The 26,745-nt window shown below is 37.2% G+C and overlaps 1 protein-coding gene across 10 annotated transcripts in view; it reads right to left on the bottom strand.

Annotated features, from left to right (window-relative positions):
* DOCK3 (dedicator of cytokinesis 3) overlaps positions 1 to 26,745 on the bottom strand; it is a 211,766-nt gene that overhangs the window by 80,809 nt on the left and 104,212 nt on the right. For all 10 annotated transcript variants that reach the window (XM_032193974.1, XM_032193975.1, XM_032193976.1 and 7 more), the window contains exons 11-14: positions 19,005 to 19,065; positions 16,670 to 16,817; positions 8,321 to 8,409; positions 5,046 to 5,171 (exon numbers count right to left, since the gene is read on the bottom strand). In XM_032193974.1, the coding sequence (XP_032049865.1) occupies positions 5,046 to 5,171; positions 8,321 to 8,409; positions 16,670 to 16,817; positions 19,005 to 19,065 (424 nt within the window). The remainder of the gene's footprint in view (positions 1 to 5,045; positions 5,172 to 8,320; positions 8,410 to 16,669; positions 16,818 to 19,004; positions 19,066 to 26,745) is intronic.

The following is a 26,745-nucleotide window of genomic DNA, read 5'->3' as shown; positions in this document are numbered from 1 at the left end:
GCTAAAATGAAGAGGCCTGATAGTCAGATAGTCTCTTGGAATCCCTTTAGATCTATTTCAACAGTTTATTTCTCTGCCCTTTTGCAAGTCATCAAGTTTTTTTCAAAGCCTGTATTCTTGAAATAGTTATGGCATGCAACTATTCACCATCACTGTGAGTAATTTTGCATCAGGAACAGGACACAGTTTTTATCTACTGCTTACATACCAAATTATTTTTTTTCCCTTTTATAAAAAGAACATCACACAAGTTTAACTCTGTGCGATCCTCTAGTTTTTGGTGAACAAAATGCTCAAAGTGCTTCGATTCTTGTAATAAAGAAGAATGAGGAAAAGGAACAAGCAATACTTACTAGATTATTTGCTATCCATTGTTGGACTTCTATGCATGGAAAAGAATTAATACAATACTCTTTTTTAAATTCAATGATTTCCCCAAAACAGTTTCCTGTCTGTAGGTTTAGGTTGAATTTTTACTCTATTTTGTCTTATCTCCTCCAGCTTAGTATTTTTATTTTTCTGAAAGTTTATTAACGACAAACATTTTTTTATTCTCCTTGTAAATATTTTTGTCAATAATTATCATATAATTGTATGTTCTAGTCTCATCAATTTTGTCGCCCTGAATATTCTGAAAATATCTGATGAATCCTGCCATGTCCAATTCTTAATGTATTTTTATTTTTGCCATGATGGTGATCTCTGAAAGAACAGATGCTGAGATATTTCTCACCTTTGCTGCTGGTTCATAAGCCATATCTACTAAATTGGTCTGAAACACTGTGATGTGAAAAGAGACTGGTAAGACGAATCTATGTCCCTCTGTTACCAAAGTTTCTCTATAATGTTATGAATTATTACCTTTACCAATCCCCAACATTCCATGAAAGATATGAAAATGGAAAAAGCAAGCAATAAGCAGACATTACACAGAAAAGCAGAAACTTACACCCAACTATCTTCATCTCTGCATCAGAAAGAAAGGGGAGAGAATAAAAGGAAAGGAAAGAGAGAGAAGCCAGGAAATTAAGACAAGGAAAGAGAAAAAAAAAAAAGAGAAAGAAACATCACTTACAAGTAGATGAAGCATGCACTTTTCATCAGAGGATCAAAGTAAAAGACAGAATACTTATCAGCACATGGGGAAGGGAAGGGATGTCCTTTGGGGAACTGACAAACGCCATGCCTATGCAATAGATTTCTGATCAGCAAGTTCTGTATACAAATAAAGTTGCAATCCAAAAGGCAAGCAGCACATGCCTCATTGCTTTTATCTCTGGGGAAAGGTAAAATTGTCAGGATCAGATGGACGCTCTTAAACCCAATAGCAATTTAGAAAGAAAAACAAACAAAAAACCAACAAAAACCCACCACCTCTTCGCGAGGCTGGTTTGACTGAATCCCTTCCAATTCGGACAAAAAAAAACATAGAATTCTTCATGATGCTCTTCTCAGGTCACAATACAATAGGAAACAAAGAACATTTTATGCTTTGAAATGAAGACAGGCACGGTTATTTGAAAGGATATTTACATTTTTCTGCATAACCATGCAAGACATAAGCACATAAAGACCAGTTTAGCTTTATTACTTAATGATGACCACTTGTGTTGGTCTTAATTGAGTGAGGGAAAAGTGCACTTGACATAGGAACTAGGGCTACTAGGTAGGGTAGAAACCATAGTAGGGTAGAATTGTGTGGTAATACACAGCTACAGAATTGTAATGGTTAATCTGCCTATGCTTGAAATGAATTCCTGTTAAAAAAGAAAATGAAGATGTTAAAACCTATGACCAAGAAGATTAATTTGAAATGTTAGAGCTATTTGCTTTTTTAAATATAGATTTCTTGGTTCAGCAGGATGATCACTGCATATTTTAACAATACTAGATGACATAGCCTTTATCAATTAATTCATCAAAATATTTTTTAAAATCACACTGTCTCAAAAAAAGCAGCATCCACTTGCAAAATACAAGCCACGAACTTTTTGTGTTCTTCTCAGAGGGGAAACACTATCTTTCATGAGGAAGAAACAGTTCTGAAGCAAAGCGAGGAAAAGGTAGATTGACAAAGACAATTAAAGAAGCAAGCATGGTTGAGAACTGCTAAAAGTACATGACAGAGTTTTTTGTTTGTTTTGTAAATGACATCTTTTCTAATTCCAGACAATACTAGTACAGCCAGTCTGATTCTGGTTGTAATAACATGAGTGCAAAGTACATTGATGGCCACTCCTTATTGATGTAGCTTTGCTAATCCACCTGAAAAAGTTACTCTATCCAAATGCTCTGCCCTAGCCATAATGTAAACTCAAACCACAGCTTGATCTAATGCTTCTTAAAAAAAAAAAAAAGGAAAAAAAAAAGCAACAGACAAATATCTGCTGTCGCCTGAATACTGTCAAGTATTTTCATTTCCAAAAAACCCTCACAATTAGAATGAACAATGTTCACTGCATCAGTGCAGTTGCATTACATTTTGATCCTCCTAATTTTTCAGGTGAAGAATATACAGAATGACAAAAATTTTGTTCAGAGCACCATTCATGACTATTTCGTTCTTTGCATCTAATCTCTCCTCTGGCAACTTCCTAATATATCACTATAGTGAAAGGCCGTTCACACTTCCAAGGCTGCATTTGCTTACTCACCTGGTACTCAAGGACATTTACAAACTGCTTTTCTCCACAAATTTGAGCCTTTTTTATTTTTGAATAGAAATGCCTACAGCTTGGCAGCTAAACTTTATATAGGCAGACCTCTTGTGCCTCCCTTGGAATGGAGGAGAATTTCTTGGTGTTCACCACCTTCAGAGGGGCTGTAAGCATTTAACAGTAGAATGGTGGTCCTTTCACATATCCATTGTATCAATCAGTAACTTCAGCAGATCAATATCTCTCTGTATTAACCCAGTTCCAAATATATTATCATCTTAAAATCCCTGTGTTCTCCAGTAATTGTGGTTCCCATAAAAAAAAGACATTAGTTAGCAACAACAACTTAGAATATCTTTTGATGATGACAAGTTGAAAACTTGTATTCCCTGAAAACTTGGCTGACCAGAGCAGGGAAGATCACTACTGTACATGTACAGTGAGCCTTATGATGGGAGCACTGCAGACGTATGCTGTGGAATCTGGTTTTAATTTAGTTAAATGTCCAAGATCTCAAGGCTGAATATCACGAAGATTGTAACCATATATCTCTGATTTGGTAGACATCCTTTGCATTGAGGCAGTTTTCTATAGAGTTCTTAACTAGAGAAAGTAAGTTTGGAAATTTGAATTAGCTGCAGTGAATAGGGAATCTTTAAAGCTTAGGGTAGGAACACCTTTTGGCTGAAAACTGCTAACCTGCTTATCTAACCCCTGGACAAAAGCATCGCTTAAAACAGTGAAAGCACAGGGAAGACAGTCTCACTACGCCAGGTTGCATAAACAGGCCAGGGCCCAGAAAATGACAAAATATGAGGGGGAACACTGAGGTCACAAAGCTATTCTTTAAGCTTGCTAAAATTCAGTGGTCTGAAGGTCTTGAGGGACAGTTTTACACACGCAGAAGTGTAGAATAAAGCAATTCTTTCAGAAGAATCTGTTTAGTTATACAGGTATTTAAGTGTTGTTTTTGATGTTGACTTTTCTAGCTGTGATCTAGCTTTTCTAGCTGACATATCTAGCTGTGATCCCAATTACAGCAGAACAACATGCAGTAGCTATGTCTGCATATCAACATGTGATATTTAATCTTTTCTGTATTTGATTGCTTTTGGTTAAGACTGAAACTGCTATAAGGTCACCAAAAACTAAAATTTGTAATTGGCCACAGTATCGAACTTACACTGATTTAAGGTTATTTCAATACACTAAGCCATAAACTACACTAGCTCTTAAAGTTACAAACTTTATAAACTAGGTGTTAAAACCTACAAACAGCTAATGCATCCCTTCAGCAGGGACAGGAAAGACAAGAAAGGTGTAGGACCAACAGATATGTTTATCCCATTCAAACTCCCTGTATAAGCCATGCTGTCTGATGTTAAAATCCTGTGCTCCTGTGGTTTTCAAGTGCATTAGTATAAAACACATACTGTTCTAAACACTTTTATTTTAGTTTCTAGAAATTCTTCCAACTTACTCCCTACTTTTATTGTGCATCCTGAAGAGCCTCCATAATGAGGCTCCAACAACTGCTTTTGATACTGATGTGTCACTGCAGTCTTTCCAGTAATAAAATCTGATACATTTCCCATTATGCTTTCATAAAATTTCCTGTGTCTGGAAAGTCATCTTTGGTCTTGGTTATAATGCACGGCAAAGATGTAGTATTTCAAATGCTATACATGCAACATAATTAGTAAGCCCATTTGCTACTACGCTGTAAAAATCAAGGCTGTTTAATGCCTGTTTTTATATCTATTGATTGTATGACTGGCTAGATTCCAGTTTCCTCCCTAAATGAACTCTTGGCTACACTGGGGCTACCTCTGCTTGTGCCAAAAAGACAACCATCTCAAGCTGCTGCTCCAGAAATAAGGAGCAAACTGAGTACAGCAATGCTTCAGCCAAGGCAGTTCTTGCAGGGACTATGTGCTCTGTAGGACCAACTGGAAAATCAGACCGGATTTGCAGCCTCACGTACTGTCAACGAATGCAAAAGGATCATACTAACTCCAAAAATCTGTGTGGCAAAGTGGAAACTCTTCTGCCAGGCTTTCCATTTTCATGAAGAAGAAAATTCATGCATTTCAAAATAAACATCTCTGTGCTTAGCCTATGTGAGGGATATCAAACTTGGGGAAAAAATAGAGCGAACTTTCAAGATCAACTCCTGTACATGTGAATTTATCATCTATTTATAGTGTGTCCATCAATTAAAATGCATTAGCATGCCTCCCTGAATCTGGAATTGGCGTTTATTGATAAGCAAGGCAACTCTTCTATTTTTAACCTTGTTTGAGTGAAGCACCCATACCAGTGACACTTGTTTAGGGGAATCTGAGAAAAATATGATCAATATTTTAAGATTAGAGCTTTTATGTTTACCTGGCATTATGACATCAGGGAAGCCCAGCTTCCTGGTAACAGAAACCCCTCTGTTAAAGATCATGGGGTTTTCCCTTCGAACCTGCTCCATGTCACCACGAAGAAGCTGAAGAGATATTATAAGTCCTGAAAAAAACAATACATGTTCATTTTTTCAGATCTAAGAATTAGATGTCTGAACATATAAGGTGTGCACGTAAAATATTGTTTTGCCCTATGGTTAATTTAATATAAAAACACAAGTAACAGATTTTTTTTCCTTTGGAGTCATTCAGAAGGGAAATGGAAGAAAAATCTGATTTAAGGTTAAGTCAGGAGCATAACATATATAACTACAATGTTTTAAAAATCAGAATACTTAATTTCAAAAAGTTAAAGTACTTAGCATTATGTCCATTCACTGTATACAGTGCATTACTACACATGCATGAACATCACCTCTATCTGAAACACTGCATCATATAATCCTGCAGAACATCCCAAAAGTGCCTTTAATTGCGCTTAATACCATTCAAGAAAATTCAAATGTTATCTGTTCTACTTGATTCTTTGCCTACTTCATACAAGAACGCTGATTTTAATGAAATTCAGTACCTCAACATGTCTCACAGAACCAACAGGTCAAACTAACAGAAAAATGGAGTAGGAAATGCTCAGCAGCTAGCTCTTTCAATGTGACCCTTTGTTTGGTATATCAACGGAATAGCTCGACTAGGAGTAATTACATAAGAAAGCAATTGGACTGTGATTAACTAAGTTGCTTTTAATTTATAGTATACTACATCCCTAAAAGAAGGATAAGGTACTGGTGAAGTTAGAAAATAAAACATTAAGATACCAGAAAATACCAGCAGTAAGACCAACCATGCAGGCTTAGTCTCATCTACTGAGCAAGCATTACCCGCCTCACAAAGCAACATGAATTACATTCACATTGTCTTTTTTCTACAACCTTTATTTCATTCAACGAATGATAGTCAGTCGATAGTTCTTTCTGTCTTCTCTGCTGACTGAATGGAACACCACATACCAAACACTGCCTTCTGTCCATAATCTTGTACAAAGTTGTGAAGCTCTGCTATTTCCTAAGCTCAATATCGTTTCGCTTTGCAAACAACATTTAGTCATTTTGTTAGACAAGTTTTTTGGGAAATGAAACCAGTAATATTCAGTCCACACCCAACACCTCCAGTTAATAAACAGTACCAGAATTAATCTATTACCTGTATTACCTAGTCTATTACCAGACTTGTAATAGAATTTGTAATGCAATTTTCCAGCATGGTATCGACAGACAGTACTTCTGTGATGCCCCCCATACTTTACACTCCAACAAACTTCTGCATAGCTGCTTCTTCTCCCCGAGAGGTTTGTTATCTACTGTCCAGTCATCTTTTCCTATCCAGCCTAGCCTCTCATTTTTTTTCTATTCTCTGTAGCAGATCTGAAAGACTAATCGTATGCAAGAGCTGGAGAGGTAGGGGGAGGAACAACCAGGGAGCTTTTCTCATCACAAATGTGATCTGAGCATTTTCTCATTGTAAAAGCTAGTTTGAGAGGTCCAAATTGCATTACTTATGCTAAAATCATGTCAGCCTGTAAAATTATCCTGCACATTAGGGCAATATTGCTGCTGTTTCAAGCTCCTGCTCTAGAGATGTACTAGATCTTAGTGACCTTAGTTATTATTTTAAAAAGTTGAACACAAGAGTAAAAATCTATTTCCCTTTCTTTCTGCACTTCAGAAAAGCTCATGCCTGAAAAAAAAAAAAGTTTTAGGCAGACATTTGGCAGTGGAAATATATGCAAACAGTTCAAATTTTCCAAGTTGTTAACAATTCAGAATAATGCTTTAATAATAAACGGAAGATGACCTTAACTGTTGTAATGAGGAAGAGCAGGGAAGGAGACCAGCTTTGAAAACAATAATTTCCAAACTTCAAAACTGTTTTATTTGCTTACTGTTGTGCTTAATATCTTTGGTGGGACTGTGAACTGCATATTATGCTACAATAACTGAATATGCAAACAGGTGAAATTAAGACAATACTAGTATTTGGACATCCGTATGCCTTTCTGAATCATACACTCACTTAATAATCAATGCAAAGCTACCTGCAACTAAGCAGAAGGGTTTCTTTGCTGGTTTCATTTGGAATGGAATAGCAATGACATACCTAAATTACCAAACTACAAGAATCATTAAATGAGGTAGCAAGGTAAGAAAAAAGAAAGATTTACTTTCCATATTTATTTGTCATTCACCACGAAAATAAAAATTAATTTGGCAGGTGGCAAAAACTCTGCCAGGAAAGTTACTCTCCTCACCTATTTAATGGAACATTTAGTATTAAAACTATCATGGAAAGACTTCTTGGTAATTAACCTGTAGGTATGAAAGCACCATTTATTTTGTGTCAGTCAGAATTTTCTGGACAGTCAGATAAGACTAAGATCTTAGACTAATTTAACATCTGGTTTTACTTCTTTTGACAAGGATGCACAGTATCCTCAGGAGAGCCACCTAGTCTACTGCGGGGTGTCTCTGCCCATGGCAGGGGGGTTGGAATTTGATTATCTTTAAGGTCTCTTCCAACTCAAACCATTCTATGAATCTATGAGAGCAAGTGTTACATATGTCTGATAGCTGGAAGTTTCGAGGGAATCACAGGAAGAAAGGATGATCCCTGATTTACTCAGGGAAATCCCAATGAGTACATTTAAACCCTTTACCTCCTGTGTAGCCAAGTCTGGTCACAGTAATGTGTGTCAGTGTCACAAAGAAACATTTAAAGGAGTTCTGTCAATGCTGATAGCCGCTGATGTATCCTCCAATAGGCTAACAGTTTTCACAAGCACAGATACACACAGATACACAGTAAATGTAATAGCCCATAAGCTAATACAAACCCCTTAGCTCTCTCCACGACTGAGATCTTCTGAGATAAAATTACACTATGGATATAAAGGTGAAGGAAATTTAACACAATGAATTCACATTATTATTATTATTGTCAACTGTATCTGAAAAAGGGAAGATATCAAGCAGGTTTTTAATTCCTGGTTAAATTGGCAAAGGCAATACAGTTTACACCTGTAAACTGAAGACAATTGAATTTTATCTAAATTACTCTTAAGTCATCACAAGTAAGTACAGAAATTTAGCTATGCATAATTTCACATCTCACTGAATTACTCTACTGTAATTAATTAGCAGCCTCCTAAAGGAAACCTGTAGCTGTACTTAAGACAAAAGCATACAAGTAAATATTTACCATAGTTTGAGCTGGGTGCTGTGTATTTGGTGCTGGACTTGCGAATAATATTTTCATGGATCTGACACCACTCATTTTCATTGTTACACCTAAAATAAAAGAACACTATTTCAAGTTAAAGAATACTATTTCAAGTTAAAGAACACTATTTCAAGTTAAAAGCTTTCTGGTAAACCATCTTATGATGAGAAATTCAGCTTTGTTGTAGAAATAACATGAAAGCTTTTGTGGGGTTTTGATGAATGAGAAAAACTCTTTTATTTAAAAGTGGAAGGAAACAAAACATTCCCATATAATTATCTCCTATTTATGGACACTTTGGGGTCTGTGGTGACTTTTCTATCATTAAAGCAATTATTTCACTCTTCATAGTATGAAAAAAATGAGGAAGGATTTAGACATCTTTAGCTGAATTCTCTGTACATAGAAAATTAATTTGAAGCTGAAAGTAACCTGCCATATATGCATATATATATTTTTTTGTTAAGCACAAAAAGAAGTTGGATTCAAGAAATAAAAAGTGGATTTTCAAAGATTAAATAAAAAAATTAAATATCTCATATTATATTTATAATATAATATTATAAATATTATATGAGATTATATTTATATATAATCTCATTATATTTATAACATAAAATTATATTATACATATCTCATTGGCACCTTGTTTTTTGCTTACCTACATACTTTATAGAATGCCTTAAAAATGATGTAGCCCCCAAACTGTAGGAAAAGGATATGTACACTTCTGTTTGTATTTTACCTTGTGAAATATGTTTTCACAATTGTGTTTCACAATTGTTTACTTATCTATTCGCAACTTTAATAAGCATTTGTAAACACTATTTCCATTTTCAGTTACACCTCTAAGTCCTTGATACAAATTACAATATAACTGTCTGTCAACAGATCTATCATGTTTCCATTCAATATTTTTTCACCAGGAAAAATTCAATTGCTAATATTAGTTTCAATAGTACACTGCAATTTGGTGTAGATTATAACATTGTTCTAACAATATTCATGCAAAATAGCTGGCTGCACTGTACTTGATTAAGCAATCAAATCCCAAACAGCTGGATGTACATCTACCAAATCCACCACTTAATGGCAGAGTCTATAAACAAAATTGTTCTAAATGTTTCCTAATTCTGTCTTTCCTGATAGGCCACGCAATTAAAGGCTTATCTTTTTGAACAGAAAGGAACAACAGCAGGTGGAGAAACTGACAATCTCAGCAGAGGAAATGCGGCACCGTGACCCTGCTCCTCCCACAGCTGCCATAGGAGGATGTTCAGCACATTGTCCACCCGGATAAGTCAATTGGAAAGATGCTCTGGGTTGCTTTACAGACTGAAATGGATTACTGCCTTTGGGGATATGGGACTCATCATGGGATGCTGGGGAAGAGGATATTGGGATTGGTCAAGACATGAATTGCAGGGAAACAGTGGGTCAAGGGGATAAAAAGGCTCAGCCACATATAATCAGGCTGCTGTCAGGATGTTTACGATACATTCACAACTATATTTTTTTGAATATTTACTGTATTTTGTAAATACCAGTATGTTGTATAAACATCAATTTAAATAGTATTTTGCTTATGTGTTTCCACTGTCATTTGGGAGAAGACATTACTTGGCAGTCAGTCTGGATCTAGAAACTTGTGCTCAGTTTGGTGTTCCCTAATAGAAAAAAGGTCTGTGAGCACCTGTTGTATGAGCAGAGGCTGGGGAAACTGGGATTTTTGAGCCTGAAGAAGACAAGGCCAGAGGGAGAACAATAACAGCAGCTTTCTAATACCTACTAAAAGTTATTAAGACAACGGAGCCAGCCAGGTTCTTCTTGGTGAGATGCTGTAAAGCAACAGGCATAAACACAAGTAACTAAAGTTCAGACTGGATATCGGGAAAGGCTTTTCCAAGAGGACAGTCAAGCATTATTGGAACAGGTTGCCCAGAGAGGCTACGTACTCTTCATCCTTAGAGGTTATGCAGAAGTGACTGGATAAAGCAATGTGGTCTGCTCTCAGACTAGAGAGGTCCCTCTCAACCGGAATTACAACTCTTATTTATCTGAACATTAAAGTCGAATGGCTGTATTTGCACTAGCAATGAGCAAAGCTGTATAACCCATCTGCTAGGCTTGAACAGAATCGTAGCAGGAAAAAAGTGCCATCAGTGCTATAGCTTGTTACCACATAATGAAGAGAGAAACTATAAATTTTATAAAGTACTTGATACTAGTGTAAGCACAGCTGTAATGACCATTTTACAAGTCTAACAATCTTGATTGAAAAACAAAAATGGAATCTCTACCACAAACAGTTCTATTGCTAAAAAAAAAAAGGTGATCATGTCTAATTGCCTTTTAGATTCAATCATTGCTCAGATTATCTAAAGCACAAAAGAAAGATTTAAAGTTCCCTACAAAGTCAGCAATTTTTAACTCAGCAACAATAGTGATTCTTATTTCTCCTGAAATGCTAATGAATTAAACGATTAATTTAAATTTATTTCCTGTTGATTTTTACCTTAAAACAAATAATCAAAAAAACAAAAAACAAAAACAAACACCAAAAAACACAAACCAGGTTATAAACTTTCAGCTCCTAAATAGAAAGGAGTCTTGAGAGAGAAGTCATTTTGTAAAACTTGTTCTAAGCATATTAATATCTTTTTCCTCCTATTGTTTTCCCCCAGGAGTATATAATTTTGGCAAAATTAGGCTATGATACGTACCAGCTACTACAAAGCCAATAGGGATTTTTTGGCTCCTGCATTATGGAATTGAAAATCAGTCTGGCAAAAGGAATTAAGACTATCTAAAAGAACTGGTAGCCAGCTAGCAATTTTCTTCAGTATTGCAAAACCAGTTACTGTCAAGAATAATGAGAGAATCCCTGCAGTCTGTTATGGTACATTTACCAATACCCCCAGCAAATGCTGATTATTATAAATACAAAAGGAATAAACAGCTTGGAATAAATTAAGCATGATGTACAAATCGTAATAAAGGAAAAAAGGAGGAAAAAAACTTCAAAATAGAGTTACTTCCTCCCAGTATGCTATCCAAAACTATTTGCTTGACTTAAAATGCTGATCAGATCATACTCCTCTGTTAAGAGGTGAGGTCAGACTGGGGCTATCCCATGTGAAATCTTAGCTCTACCTATCCCAGCACCCCTCCTTTCACTGTGCTGGCTTTAGGTATCAGACATCTCAGCTGACCGTCAGAACATACGAAGATGAAGAAAAGCTTCCCACAGTGGCACAGGAGATACTGCTTAGGCAGGGTGCCCATGCCTGGCTGCTTTCTGCAGTCCATTCCCCTCAGGTTTTTGGGTTAGGGATGTTAGAGTGTACATCCCTGACTATTCCTATTCCTCCATTTATAGACCTGCTATTGATAAAGTTGTTTAACCCACTCCGAACCTGCTAATTCTGCCTGCCTCCACAGCATCATATGGTCGTAAAATCCAGATCACTACCTGCTTCCTAAAGAAGTACTTTATTCCATCTCTTTTTATGTGATCTCCTCCTGATTTCATTGATTACTCCTAGCTCATGTACTCTTGTATTCAGTGAGCAATAGTTTACCATCCTCCACGAATTTGTAAGACTCAGTTGCATCCCTTCCTGCTACTCGTTTCCTCCTCTTCAGACCTTTTCAGTCTCATAAAGAAAATACCCTAGGCCATCAAAAATTTTAGTTGTTCTTCTCCATATCTTCTGTAAGTCCTACACCCTTCTGGGAGGGGAGGTCAGGTGTTCGCACAGAGCCTGTGATACAGGAGCACTTCGGTAGCCTTTCAGAACGTAACAGTACGGCAAATCGAGTACATTTGAACTCTCCAAAACAATCTCTCAAAATCAAATCAAAACAGGGCTAAGACATTAATGGACCATACAAAAAAGGCTTTCAATTATTGTGCTGTTCTGTGTGAACTCAGAACTTTAACCAATATTCAGCTCACTCATCAGGAAAAAATTATCTTCACATTCTTTATTCCTCTTCTCTTGCCAAGACATTTGAAATAATTTTTCCTCTTGCAAATAATATTTTCCTTAAAGTAAAAATGAAAACAACAGGACAAATTTTATTCCATCCGTCACCATCACAGATGAGACTACAGAAAATTTCTAAACTTTGATAACTTTTCAGTTGCTCTGTCAGCCACCAGAGTGCAAGTTAAAATAGATTTCAGCCTCCAATGACTTATGCCTGTAAATTAAGCTGGAACAAAGTTGTCCCAAAATCAATGGAGTGTAAATATAGCTTAAAGCCAGTTTTGTACCAACTACTGACGTAAGCTGCACTTTACATCTTGAACACAAAGAATACTCTCACAAGGTTGAAATGCTGGCCTGAAAACACTTACCAGTAATGCATTTTATTGTGTTTTGTTATCATTTTACTTGTCTAAATACCAAATACATTACCAAATGTATTTCTGGTTTCATTAAGAATTTCCTCCTAAGCCATCCATTACCTCTTCAGGTTGGCTAGTTCTACAGTAAATTCACCATTTGGAATGTTTGCCATACTACATCAGACCCTGATGTCAAACAGATGGGGACAGAAATGCAACGTCCAGCTGGGCGAACAGCAACAACTGAATTTCAAAACGGAAAGGCATTCAGGCAATACACTACATTAAGAAGAAAGAATTTTAAGACCTCGTGCTGGAGAAGAAAGGTAAAACACAAAGAATTGAGAAAAAATAGGACAAAAACAAAATTGAAAAAGATAATGTGACAGAGAAATACATGAAGGTTTCCATTTCTAGGGAAATGGAAAAATCAACACAAAGAGTAAGGAGCAGTAAGCAAAAAACTGCACTAAAGATAAAAATTCATATAAAAGTATGAAATCAAATTTTCCAAGAAAAAAAATACATTGATTGAGATTTTAGTTTCCATCTCACTTTTAAATGCATATTATTAAAAAGAACTATAAAAGTAAACCTTCATGCTTCTACATAATGAGCTTATATCTAGAGCTGTGGTACTATATCCTCTTAGTAAGATTATAACATGACTGCAGGATTAACCAACAGGAGAATCTGGATTGTGAGCAGAAAGACTTTTTCAGACATAAATCTTTAACAATAGCAAAGCAGACTGGTGAAATAAATTGATTTTTTTGTAAGTGTTCTCTCTTGTGGATCCAGCAATAGTCTCAATTGAAATGCCACGTATTTGTTTCATTGTCTGTTAGGTTTTCAGTGTCTCAACTTTTTTCCAGCTTCTCCCAATAAAAAGGCTTTTGTGGATATAAGCTTTAGCCAGATAGTGCAAAAAGAATGCTTCTTATTGCTCCTTCAAAAATACAAACACAGTTCCCTCCTTATTTCATCTTTATGATGTTTTTGGCTTGGCTTGAGGCATTTTAACAATAGTAAGAGTAAGAGCAGCAGGTAAGAAAATTAGTTCAGTGTTGCTTAAGCATTCATGTACAATTTCAAATTTACAAAACAAAAATGCTATTTCAGTATTTGTCTACAAAGCAAGAAAAGTTAGCTTAAACAGATGAACGTGCAAAGAGAAGATGTAAGCAGATAGACCTGTGAAAATATTCTGTCATGGAAGATCAACAGCTATTAAAGCTGCAAAAGGGATAAACTGGCACCCCTTAGATGCATCAGTGTATTTTCCCTTCTGTGCATTTATGTTGCAAGTTTACAGAGAACACTCCAATCAGCAGTGCCATAAAAGAATGAGGTACAACACTCAAGCAAAAGATAATGGTGATAGAAATTAAAAGTGTCTGATTATAGAGTTGAATACTGTTACTTGCTCTACATCCTCTCTGAGAAGACAATAATGGCTGTGTGTGGATGTTAAAAACAAAGGGTTTCGGGAAGCAGAAGCAAACAACAGATGGTATAAACCTACTTAAGCATTTAGGCAGATACAGCTGGTATTTCGGATGGTCTGCAGGGAATCCATATTAGCAGCACACTTCAGATTAGGAGAAAGAAGAGGGAAGCTCTGTATCCTGTGTTTTTTTTTCTTGATAATAGTACTGGAACTTTGGATTGCTCTAAGAGGCTGCATGAATTGATGATTTGTCACTGACAAATGGACAACTCCAGTATTTTAGAGGTTTTTCTCTTATTTTTCAGCAAATAAGAAACTAAGGATGCATTAAAAAGGTATCAAAGCAGAAATTATATTCAGAATGTTCCATTAGGGTAAACATTCAAAATGTAGCAGTTGCAATACATTAGCGTATCTCTACAAAGCCAACATTATCAAATATCATAACTAAAGACCATTGGTTTGAGATAAGCTGAAAATGAATGGTTACAAAATGCCAAGATTATTGGCTCTACATGACATCCTGGTCTCCAAATTGGAGAGAGATGGATTTTCTGGGTGGACCATTCAGTGGATAAGGAGTTGGCTTGAAGGTGGCACCCAGAGAGTGGTGTCAATGGCTCTGTGTTCAGGTGGAGGCTGGTGACGAGTGGTGTCCCTCAGGGGCCTGTCCTGGGACCAGTGCTGTTTAATAGCTTTATCAACGACATGGACAGTGGGACTGAGTGCACCCTCAGCATGTTTGCAGCTGGCACCAAGCTGAGTGGTGTGGTTGATAAACCAGAAGGAAGGGATGACATCCAAAGGGACCGGGACAAGCTTGAGAAGTGGGCCCGCATGAACCTAATGAGGTTCAACAAGGCCAAGTGCAAGGTGCTGCATCTGGGACGGGTCAATCCCAGACAGGACAGACTGGGAGAAGAACCCATTGAGAGCAGCCCTGCAGAGAAGGACTTGGGGGTTCTGGTGGATGAGAAGCTGGACATGAGCCAGCAGTGAGCACCTGCAGCCCAGAAGGGCAACTGCATCCCGGGCTGTGTCACAAGGAGCGGCCAGCAGGGGAGGGAGGTGATTGTCCCCCTCTGCTCTGCCCTCCTGAGGCCCCACCTGCAGTGCTGCGTCCAGGCCTGGGGCCCCCAGCACGAGAAGGATGTGGGGCTGTTAGAGCGGGTCCAGAGGAGGGCCACAAAGCTGATCAGAGGCTGCATCAGCTCTCCTGTGAAGAAAGGCTGAGAGAGCCAGGGATGTTCAGTCTGAAGAAGAAGAGTCTCCAGGGTGACCTCATTGCAGCCTTTCAGTACTTGAAGGGGACTGAAAAAAAAGATGGGGAGCAACTCTTTGCTCAGTCAGATAATGACAGGACAAGGGGGAATGGTTTTAAACTGAAAGAAGGGAGATTTAGATTAGAGGATAGGAGGAAATTCTTCCCTCAGAGGGTGGTGAGGCACTGGCCCAGGCTGCCCAGAGAAGCTGTGGATGCCCCATCCCGGGAGGTGTTCAAGGCCAGGTTGGATGGGGCTTTGGGCAACCTGGGCTGGTGGGAGGTGTCGCTGCCCATGGCAGGGGGTTGAAACTATATGGTCTTTGAGGTCCCTTGCAATCCAAACCATTCTATGATTCTTGCTACAGTTTTCATAACTGTTGGCAAAACAAGAACGGAAGAGCTGACTGAGAGACTTTTCTTTGCACATACAAATATCTAACATATTACGAAATATCCTAGAATCTTTCACTGAACAGTGAAAGCCATTTTATTCATGTATAGTTTCACTTGACTGGCAGATTTTCTGCTGCTGAATGCACTTCTCACAGAATAACAAAGTTCAATAACCCCCCAAAATTATCTTATTACTCAGATGGTGGCCACAGACCACAGAGTAATGTCAGCTGTATCTCAGCCCATCTGCAAAGCAGATCTTGCCAGTATTTATCTTCACTGACAAGAGATTCAAATGTTCCCTGCAGTTCATCTGTGCTCTCTTTATTACTATTGTGAGACCACATTTCATAATAATAATTGGCAGTTTAAAGTTCAAAATCACAAATAAACTGAGGATAAATTCTTGCTCAGAACATTCTGACTTTTGAGTTTTTTGGTCACAAACTGTTTACTTCAGTTGTTTTCTAGTTCTTTTGTTGGTCATCATGACTGATAAAAAATTGAAGATGGTGCACGAGTAACTAATCCCTTCCTCAAGCTCAATACAGCATCTTTTATGTTTTTGAGCTTAACAGATTTTAAATAAGGCACATTAATATAAGTACAGCTTTGCATGCCACACACATTTCGGCAATATTCAATTTTTTTTAAAAGCATTTCAACATACCCGAAACATCTGTAATAATATTCCTTACTTTGTATGAGCTTCTGAAATAATAAATGCAGAGAAACCAGTGCCAACAGCACTAATTCAACATGTCAGGAGGATAAAACACCAAATGAAGCTTATGGCATATTCAGTATCTTATCACTAACATATACAGAAGGAAAATAATTAGGAAAAACACTCTAAGAGTTACTCACGTGTAAACTTTGAGAACAAAATCCTTCTCTTCTTTTATTTCAGAGATTGACTGAAGTACATCCATGATGCTTAACACTGCACAGCCATAGGGGCGGCGATAGTGTAAATGTGGGGGCCCCTTTTTTGAATCATTTAGCAACATGCGACCTAAAATTAACAGAAATTTAATAGTTAAACACTCAAATGCAGCCATTCCATCAATTGTGTTCTATTATCCCTCTGAGTACATATACATACAGTAAATTACAACTAAACTGAAGCCTTCCCTATACTCGTAACTCCTTTTTCTTCTTACACTGTTTCAAATTCAGAGGTCCACTTGAATCTAGCTAACCCACCGGGCTACTTCAAATTAAGGTGTATGAGCTTGTTTAGCTAACAGAACACTAAAGGGCAAAGTGAACAGTGCCATGTCTGACCATCTTTGATTTGCCCCACGACGCATATCTGCATCCAGCTTGGTTGACTATAAATCATCTCCTGAACGAGCCAAGAATGTGTCTTGTGCTCACCAATCTGCATCCACACAGTGATCCACTGTAGTCCTTCCATTTTAATCCACTATTTACACATATTTTCACTTTATATAATTGTTTAAAGGGAATGTATTGAATATATACCCATTTATCACATTGTCTTGGAGCATATAAAGGAGAATGCTGAGATAAGAAGCTGTGCAATGACTAACTTCCTATTGGTAAAGCAGTTTTCTAACAGAGTCAAAAATGTCAAGATCAGAAAAATCACTATGATCATCTAAACCAACCTGTAACATCACACATAATTTGTCGAGCACATCTTGCATCAATGTTAAGAATCTAAACTTGAACTACAGCACATCTTTAATTAGTTCTACAAGCTTCATTTGATATATGGCTCAGGTAATACAGAGTAATTACAACTTTCAGACATTTCACTACACAGTGAAGACAGATAATGAAAATTGGATCTTCCTAACACATCTGTGACTTTGAAGGCTATTATTGTCATTCACAGGAAAATACAACAACGCTATTGTTTCATTAAGCCATTTAGACCTTCTGCACTTCAGAGAAGATATCCGTGGCTGGCAATGGGTACTAGTAATGAATAGGGTTGAATGCCATTTCATTACAAACACTACCTCACCATTTTTCAGTTAAGTGAAAACCTGGGAAACACGAAAGACATGCATTACTCAGCTGTTTAGAATATGCAACAGAGGTAAACATTTACTTCTTTTTTTCTCTGTGGAAGTATACACATTCATAATTCAGAACCATTTAACTCCCTATTACTGACTAATTATATCCCTATTAACTGGAGAGATTTTTTCTATCCAGTACCTCCCATCTAAAAGAGATTCTAGCAATTTAATTCACATACCAGAAACCATACTGGCACTTCATTTAAGCACCCTGCTGAGCTAATAAATTCACGTAGCTGTCCGTGAACTACTTCAAACACTGTGTTACACCATATAAGATACATTGCAAATGAAACTTCAATCTTAAAGGCTTTCCATTCTTGTTACTATAATTTTCAAAAAGAAAAGATGAAGCCCTGCATCACCTTGAGTACTCACAGAAACTCACTCTAGAAATGGGAACTACACGAAATGATTTAGCAAGGAAGAACTTTGAGTTGACCCTACACAAATAAGAAAGTATTACACATCCATAGTTCTCCTTTGGGTAGGGCTCTGTTAGCACCCAAGGGAAACCAGACAGAAGCAAGAATATGTTGCTAGATATTGGGCTACAAGATTGATAGGCTTCCAGCAGGCAGATATTACTCCAGATGCTCCTTTTTGGTGTCAGCTGGTAGAAAGAACAACTGACAGGTATGACAGATTCCCTTATGTTTTACAGGCACCTGCCTAAACTTGGATGTGGTTCTTGGAAGCACTGCAGACTCCAACAGCAGAAATCAGATCTTTTACATATATATATATATATTTAACTAACAGCCTCTGACTTACTAGTCATAAATGGCCAGGTACGCTGATGTCCTGCATCATAAACTAGCTATGTATCATCAACAGAAAGACCTCATATGACATTTTGAAACATAAAACAAAAAGCCTTTTTTAGTTCCCTACTCTTCCCCCCAGTTGTGGTGTTTCGCCAAGTATTTTGTTTCAGACTGAGAAAAAAACATCATTGTTAAAGAATCATCAGTAACTTTTTAACACTTGGCTACAGATGGTCTGAATATTAATCTGAGCAGATAGGCATGGCCTATAACTGAGATTTCTAACTTGTTAAATCATAATGGCAAGTCAGTAAAATAAATGCTTGGAATACTTTAAAAACACAATTATATAAATATTTCAAGTAACATATCATACTGTACCTATTCGAATTACATGGGCAACTATGTACAAATCTCTCTTCATGTCCTTGCTGCTGAGATCCTAGAAGATTGGAAAAAAATGAAACATTAAAATAAAGAACACATTGCACCTCCAAAATAAGTCTGCAAGACTCCCACGAGCAATAGTAAGGATTACAAAGTATACTCTGCATTCATTTAGCTCTTCCAACTTTAAGTAACAGGAAGTTATTTCTAATTTAGTAATAAAAAAAAATAAAACAAAAAAACAAAAAAAAAACAACAACAACAAAGCATAAAAGGACTCTATTTGGTTGGCATTTTCTCTAAAAGACAAAAAAAAAAAAAAAAAAAGAAAAAAGTCAGACTCCACTGATAAGTAACGCCATATCAAAATCCTAACAACCATTTAAAATGTTAATTTAATCCCTGATTTGAAGATGTTACTACACTGCTATATCAACATAACTTTAAATGTCTGATTTACCTCAGTTGCAACCATTCTGGCCTCCCTCACCCATGCCCTATCTACAAGTCCCAGACCTGTCTCAAATCTTGTTCCTTTGCTTCTGCTTTCCTTTTTTGGCTTTTAATTCCTCACCACAGAGTCTCCATCTCACATGATGGCTACAGAAAAAAAAAGTTACATCATGACTGTCAGAACTTAAATAAACCTTCAAGTGCTTTTTGAACCTATCTCCCTTTTATGAGTGCATAGATGCAATTCCTCCAAACAATCATAAGTCTGAAGATGATAAAAAATGGGAGACTCAGGGACATGGTTTATTTGAAGACTTTTCAATGTGCAGCCTTAATCCTGTTTCGTATGGCACACGTTTGTTACGTTATGAAAGCAGCAAGGCAGCATCTCAACTATGCACAGAACCTACAGGCTGTGCACCCATACAAGCTGAGGGGTGCCAAGGCAAGCTAGTTCATAGCTCCCCATCTTAGACATCCAAAAGCAGGGAAGCCTGCATGCAAACTTATGTCCCCTCTAACTGACAAACCGTGCCCTGGGATTATTTGGGGGTGTGGTAGTCAGAAAGGGCCACATTTGTGCTGAAAACATTTTAAGAGTTTAAGTAGCACAGCTCTTAAATTTAGTAGGTTAAGAACAGTGACAGGGGATTGGAATAACTAAGAAATAACCTCAGTTTTAAGATGTAGTTGTTGGCTTAGAAAAACACAAGACCTTAAGATCTCCCTGAATTTATTTTAGGGCAAGGAACTATACGCATATATGAAAACCCTGAAAATACCATGCTACAGAATAGCATGTCCAAACTTTTAAAAAAACACGCTTGAAGAAAACCCAGTAAGTGGGAAAAGGAGAAACTACAGAAGAGCAAAAGGGTAGCTGAAGATGAAGACAAAAAAAAAAACAACAAAAAAACATTATTGGCACAGGCAAATCTTTCCAAATAAAGAAAATAAATTAAGAAGATAGTCAGAGTTCTTGTCAGTAATTCATTAATGCAGCACTTTGCATTCCCATGTTAGAAGCTATCTCAACTGCAATTCCCTTGTTTCTGAAAACATTAGAGGGAACAAATTCTATGACATTCTCCCCCATGCGTTTTTTTTTTTTGCATTAAAATCCAACAAAAATTTCTTGCTAAAAACATTAGCACCGTTCAACACATTTTTCTTGTTATTAACTCCAAGACAAGATTTCAAAAAGATATTGTGCGCTGTGAGAATCTTCATTGATATTTTAGATTCTGATGCAAAAAGGCTTCTTGTGCTCTACAGCAACAGCTGCTGCCTCTCTGCTCTACTAAACGCTATCATCTTATTGTTATGTACTGACTTATGCCATACAGCCTCCAGATCCTCCCTGAACATATCGGGCATTGCTCCAGACACTTCTGAGGAAAAATCAACTGTCAACAGGAATCTCAAATTGATTAAAATACTCTGCCTAAGCTGGTGGGAGAGTGAGTGAAGCATGTGCAGACGTGAAAGAGAAAGATCTGAAAAAAGGTTCAAAGCTGAGTTTTTGTTGTTCATTTCACTCCTTCCCTTATGTTGAAGCAATGGTCATCATCTCACATCATTTTAAAACAAAATGTACTTTATTTATATGACTTTAAAAGCAACTTGATCCAATAACTATTTCTGGGCTCACATTTTTTTTCTTTTCAGTTGAATACTAATATCCATTCTAGTCCTAACCGTTAATTCTAAAATGTTCAGGTGTGTGGGCAGAACACTACTGGTGGATTCAGCTATGCACAAACACTGTCCTTCTAATGCTGCATTTTTTGGAAAGCAGAATGCAAAAATAAACTGGAAAAATCTCAGTAGCATTCAAATAAAATCTTGTATTTTTCTTTCCAAAAACCAGAGTGGTATTAGAACCACTGTAAAATGAAATCATACTATTTTTGAAAAAAAAAAAATAAAAATGTGGACATCAAATTTCCATCATTCTTATTTTGAACCATTTTAGTGAATTAAAAATGTTATTTTGCTGGACACTAAAGCATCAACTTTAGTTCACACACCAAATTTCTTTCCCATGTGACTTGAGAAACCAGATCTCAGCGATGGAGATTATGATGGCAATGCATATAAACACTGAACTTCAGGTTATAGTGCTGTTCCTATAGATAGCACAATAAAATCTGAGCACAGGGACTGTGCATAGAAGAGAACTTATTCTAAGGAGAAGTTTCAGCCCCCTTCAAATAGCATTATATTGTTAAATTACAGTGGACAAGTAATAAGTTCACAGTTGTGTCTTCTTACTCCATTTAAAAGGAGCAGTATATGTCTCTGGGCAGTATATGCAATGACTTGCAAATACACTGTTTGGTACATTTACTAGCTAACCGACCACGTCTCTCTGAAGCCAAAGAATTAAGCTTTACAAATCTTCCTCAGTGTTTTCTCTTCAAGTCTTATTTTGCTGCTGCAAGAAGAGAACATACTTTCTAGGCTTTCTTTGCCACCTAACATACCAGCGTAGCATATAGTAGGCTTTATCTTGTATGTCTTGGATAAATTGAAGCTCTGTGATAAGAAGGGATTTTAATCTCAGCAGTGCCTGGCAACATAGCTCAAAAACCAAAAACCATGGGGTGGTAGTTAATGCTCTAGATAGTAAAAACTTTTTCTGCATTTTTTCTGTGAAAATATCTGTGATTTGGTAGGGGGATTTTTATTATGAGATTACCAGTTTTAATTAACAGCAATTAAGTGAACTATTTTTTCAAAGGGCAGCTGTCAAAATATCAGAAAATGGTAGGGCATGCACATATTGATGGCTTCGCACATTAGATGCTTTTCAATTTCACAAAGAAAATACTGTATCACAGTCAAAATACAAAAAAAAAAAAAAGTGGGCACAGATGGCCTTATATTTGTATTCCATTTTTTTTTTCTTTACAGTAATGGCTTTTTACAAATGGAAGAATTCTTACCATGACATGGACCAAACAATCCAAAAACCCCACCCCTGCGAGAAAATCTTTAAATAATTATTTTGCACAAGAATCACACACACAACTTAGGACCCAGAAAAGGAAAAGCTACGCTTATTTTTTTGCTTTTATGCAATATAAATAAATTTAATTCCACAGCCACGGTCTTGGCATCCCATCCATAAGAGCTTTATTTTCCATATCCTGCTGTCATTTTAAAATGACACTGCTTGATAAGCAAGATAATTTCATAATAATTCTAACTGCATGGCTTTCTAAAAAATCACCAATATGAAAAGCTTCACATGAGGTATGGGAAAGAACTACTTTACGAAGATTAGTTCTTTCCAACACTGGGGTCTATAAAGACCTAATCGTACATTAAAAACAAACGAGAAAAAAAAACACCACCACCAGCAAAAAAAACCAGCCCAAACCAGTGGCATCAAGGATACCTGACTGCAATTAATAAAAGAGAGATTTAAATAGTTATACCGAATGCAGTTATCATAGAGAGTAAGGTGTTTAACAAAAAAAAAAACAAAAACAAAAAAAAAAAAAAGAAGAAAACTCATACAGCATAGTTACGTTTTAATGCTTCCGAAGTGTGAATAGCCTGAACTTCAGCTGAGTAAGCTTGAATCTTCAGAGGAAGCAGTTTCTCACCTCTGGTCTGATATGACAACAGATCCAAAACCTAAGTACTTTTGAAAATTTACACAAAGATATGGCTGAACACCTAGAAACAGAGGTAGCAGGAAAGGACCGGGATACGTTGTATTACCTAAGATACATAGGGCTTCTTCCTTCTGGGAAGGATGAGAGCTTTGGAACAACTCTGAGGGCTGGGGGAAGATGAGTGGGAAATCATTATGTTGATTTAAATACAAGATTAACACAATCTTGGAACAAAGCTGCATTGAAATCACAGCATTACCTTATTTTGGAAGCATCCAGAAGACCTTGAGCTCCCTCTTCTTTTTAAGTAATATAAATTGACTACAAAATTAGCTTGGGTGTCAAATGGTAAAACAAGCATACAGAGAAATGCTCAAGGGAATTTCAATAAGGTTTATAAAAAACAGTATTAACATTCCAGAAGGAAGATCTTCCCTCAGATGAGCCAATATTCACCGTGACACAATCTGTCTTGTCTTTCCTAAAATTGTATGCTTTCAAAAGGCAGTAGTGAGAACAATTCAGCAACGAGGGCAGGTAGTGAGAAAGCATCTAGCACAGAAACTGTAGCATAAGAGACTGGGAAATGCTAAAAGCAGCAGGAAGAAGACACACTGGGCCTTTTGGGTTCTGAAAAGAGAAGTTGCCTGGAGGAGACGTGCAATCTGATACAGTCCAAGAGACCTCGGGAAAGACTGAAATGGAGCCTGGAAGCAAAGACACACCACACAAAAACACGATGGACGGGTGAACACTAAAATCCTTTGTATTAATGCTCAGTCATTTTGAAACTTTCTGTATTGGCTTTTTAGGTCTGATCACAAAAAAAGTTGGCTTTTGAGCTCAAAGGCATTTTGGGATGCTCAAAACAGGTGAAAAGTCTGTCTCCTTCAAAGCTCTGACTCAATGCTCCAGTGAGTCAGAAATGTACTTAGCAAGAAATCCTAGCCAACATGGAACCATCGTTACGAGCAATGAATGCATCCTGCCTGATCTTGTATTTCACAACATGAATCAACATTCTCAGTGAAAGTAAATAAGCTGCTCATAAGGGAAAGGTGTCTCGCAGTGATCCCCAGAAGATACTGTGCTAGTCATCCAGTATTGTTTTTGATAATAGTCAGAATTGGGATCTCCCCTGAAGTACAAATATGTTGCAGGATAGATATGTCTTCTTATTTTTGACTGCATCTCTGTGTCTACTTAGTGTAGGTACTAAGTTCTGGAATACACAAAGCTACAGAAGTCATCCCAAATCATTGATACAACGTCCACAATTTTATTAGGGCTCATATATAGGGGAAGCGATCTGTACGGAACTTCCTTGTTGTTATTAACCAAGGACATGCAGGCAGGATCTGCACAGAGTAGACCAGAAAGCTGCACCTGAATTTCTGCATAGCTATAACTGTTGCGTGAGATTAAAAGAAAACTTCAGCACTAACAGATTAAGATGGAACCATGACAGATAGAAAGGTTGTTCTAAAAACTATTATCTGTTGCTCTGGCACACGCTTTGGACTGTTCTTTTAAGGAAAAAAGTTTTTCTTTTGATGAAAAACTGCATCAGAAATGAGCATTTTTTTTCCACAGATAATTTTCTAAATTGTCATAATTCACATTATGTAGAAGATATGATCTCCCAGACAAGAGAGCAATAGCCCGCAAGCCTAAGTACGTCTGAGAAGTGACACTGAAGCATCTTTGGTGTTTTTGTACAGTTATATATAAAGGTAGCTTGGGAGTGATCTCTGTAGTATCTGTCCTTGGGATCAGAGAGGCGTATCTGCAGTAGAGGCTGGCCCCATTTGTACTACACAACAAGTCTCTTCCAGAACTGTTATGCCCCTAGGCCATATCACATTATCGTTATTCTTTGTGTTTTTTGAAACCATGCAGGTCACCAGAGCAACATTTCCACAGTATGAAACAGGACAGTTGTTGCACAGCCTTAAGTAGAGTGCCATCAGCACAGATGGTGAAGTTTGATGATGAAAATCATTTTACGAATGTTAAACCTCAGAAGCCAGAAAGTACCAAACTTGATAGAAACCAGTCCATGCTGTCTCTTGGGAGTAATCCTTAGAGCAGTTCTTAACCCTACACTCAAACTTTTTCCATGATCCAGATATCAGTGCTAAAGCTTGCTCCCTGGACATATTTCTCTTAGAAAAGATAGACATTTTTCAAGTTACTGACAGCAGGGTCATCAGTGTCCAGTGCAAAACAAAGACACTGTTACCTCTGCTGACGTATAATCGGCCAGTAGCACTTCACTAATTGTGCCAGAAGTACTAATATTGATGTCAGCATCACTGTTTCTGCTATATTTGGAAATGCCTGCATCTCTGCTGTCCAGATAGAGGTAGAACTGAGCATCCTTACTCCTGGCTAGATATACACTGTTCCTTAAGAGGAGAAAATTGGATATTTTCTTAAAGGAGAAAAGGGAACGGTGCTGAGAACCATGTCTATTTCAGTGTCCAGCCCTGCATGACCATGGAGGGTTTCACTGCCAGGACTACAGTTTATACCAAAGTTGTCTTCCATCTTCTTTCTTCATCAGAGGCAACCATGCTTTTCCCAAATAGATTCTAGCATGTGCACCAGCTAAAGGTGAATCATGAAGGAAGGTGTTTATCACAACTGGAATGTGAAATATAGTTACAGTTATTCTGTGATGAGCTGTACTTTCAGTATCTCTAGATTTCCATATTCTTTCTGAGAAGTGACTAACAAAAGTGGTCTGACACATGCTTCTGAGGCAACTTTTAACAGAACTTAACACCACCGTAGAATGAATATTAAAGCCTGAGTGTTTTGAAACTACTATCCTAGTAGCAGTCTGTCTTGGAAATACTTTCAAAAACTACTAACACAAAACAAGAAGGCAGTTAGGTGACAGGTAAGTCTGAAGAATAGAAAGGAAGTAAATCTTAGCTGGCTATTTCACTCCCAACTGAGGTATCATCTGATAGAAGCCACAGCTGAATACTGCATATCCCATTTTGCTGGCACAGATGGTTAAAGAGTGCTGGTACAGTTGGTCGTATCTGCTTTGAATCAGCTTGGAATAGCTATCTGTGCAAGACCTACTGCAGAAACTAAGGAAGTCATTGCATTTCCTTAAGAAAACCAACTCTCTGTACCTCACCTTGGCTGCTGCTTTCACAGCATGTACTGGATTCCCCATTCCATCCTATGCACTATGCTGTTGACTTGGGAGGCTCCTGCTGTACCACATATATGGGGCTGCTACATGGACTCTCAAATGGGCCAACATAGTTTGAAGAATCTTCTGTGTGCATGTGTGTGTGTTGCAGTTGTTTTTCTAACTTAATCTTTGGCAAAAGTGCCTTGCTTTACATTCACGCCAAACTGGTTTGTGCCCTGTTAATTAATGTATAATACATGAAATGAAAATATACAAAATTTCAAACTATAAGCAAGAACAAATGCAGTTCAAACAAAGCACTTCAGAACACTTGTTTAGTCATATAAATAATTTAGGAGTATTTCTATTTTCTTCTGTTAACATCTAGTTATAACTATAACAAAACTTAGAAACAGCATCTGCTTCTACTCAATATATTGGAAAGAAAAAATTGCTTTTTTCCTCTCAGGGTGACCACGATCACACTACTATAAAGGGAAGA

The sequence above is a fragment of the Aythya fuligula genome, chromosome 10 (genome assembly GCF_009819795.1).
Source record: "Aythya fuligula isolate bAytFul2 chromosome 10, bAytFul2.pri, whole genome shotgun sequence".
In the NCBI taxonomy this organism is placed as follows: Eukaryota; Metazoa; Chordata; class Aves; order Anseriformes; family Anatidae; genus Aythya; species Aythya fuligula.
Note: the sequence above shows the minus strand (reverse complement) of the source record. Positions and strands in the feature narration are given on the sequence as shown.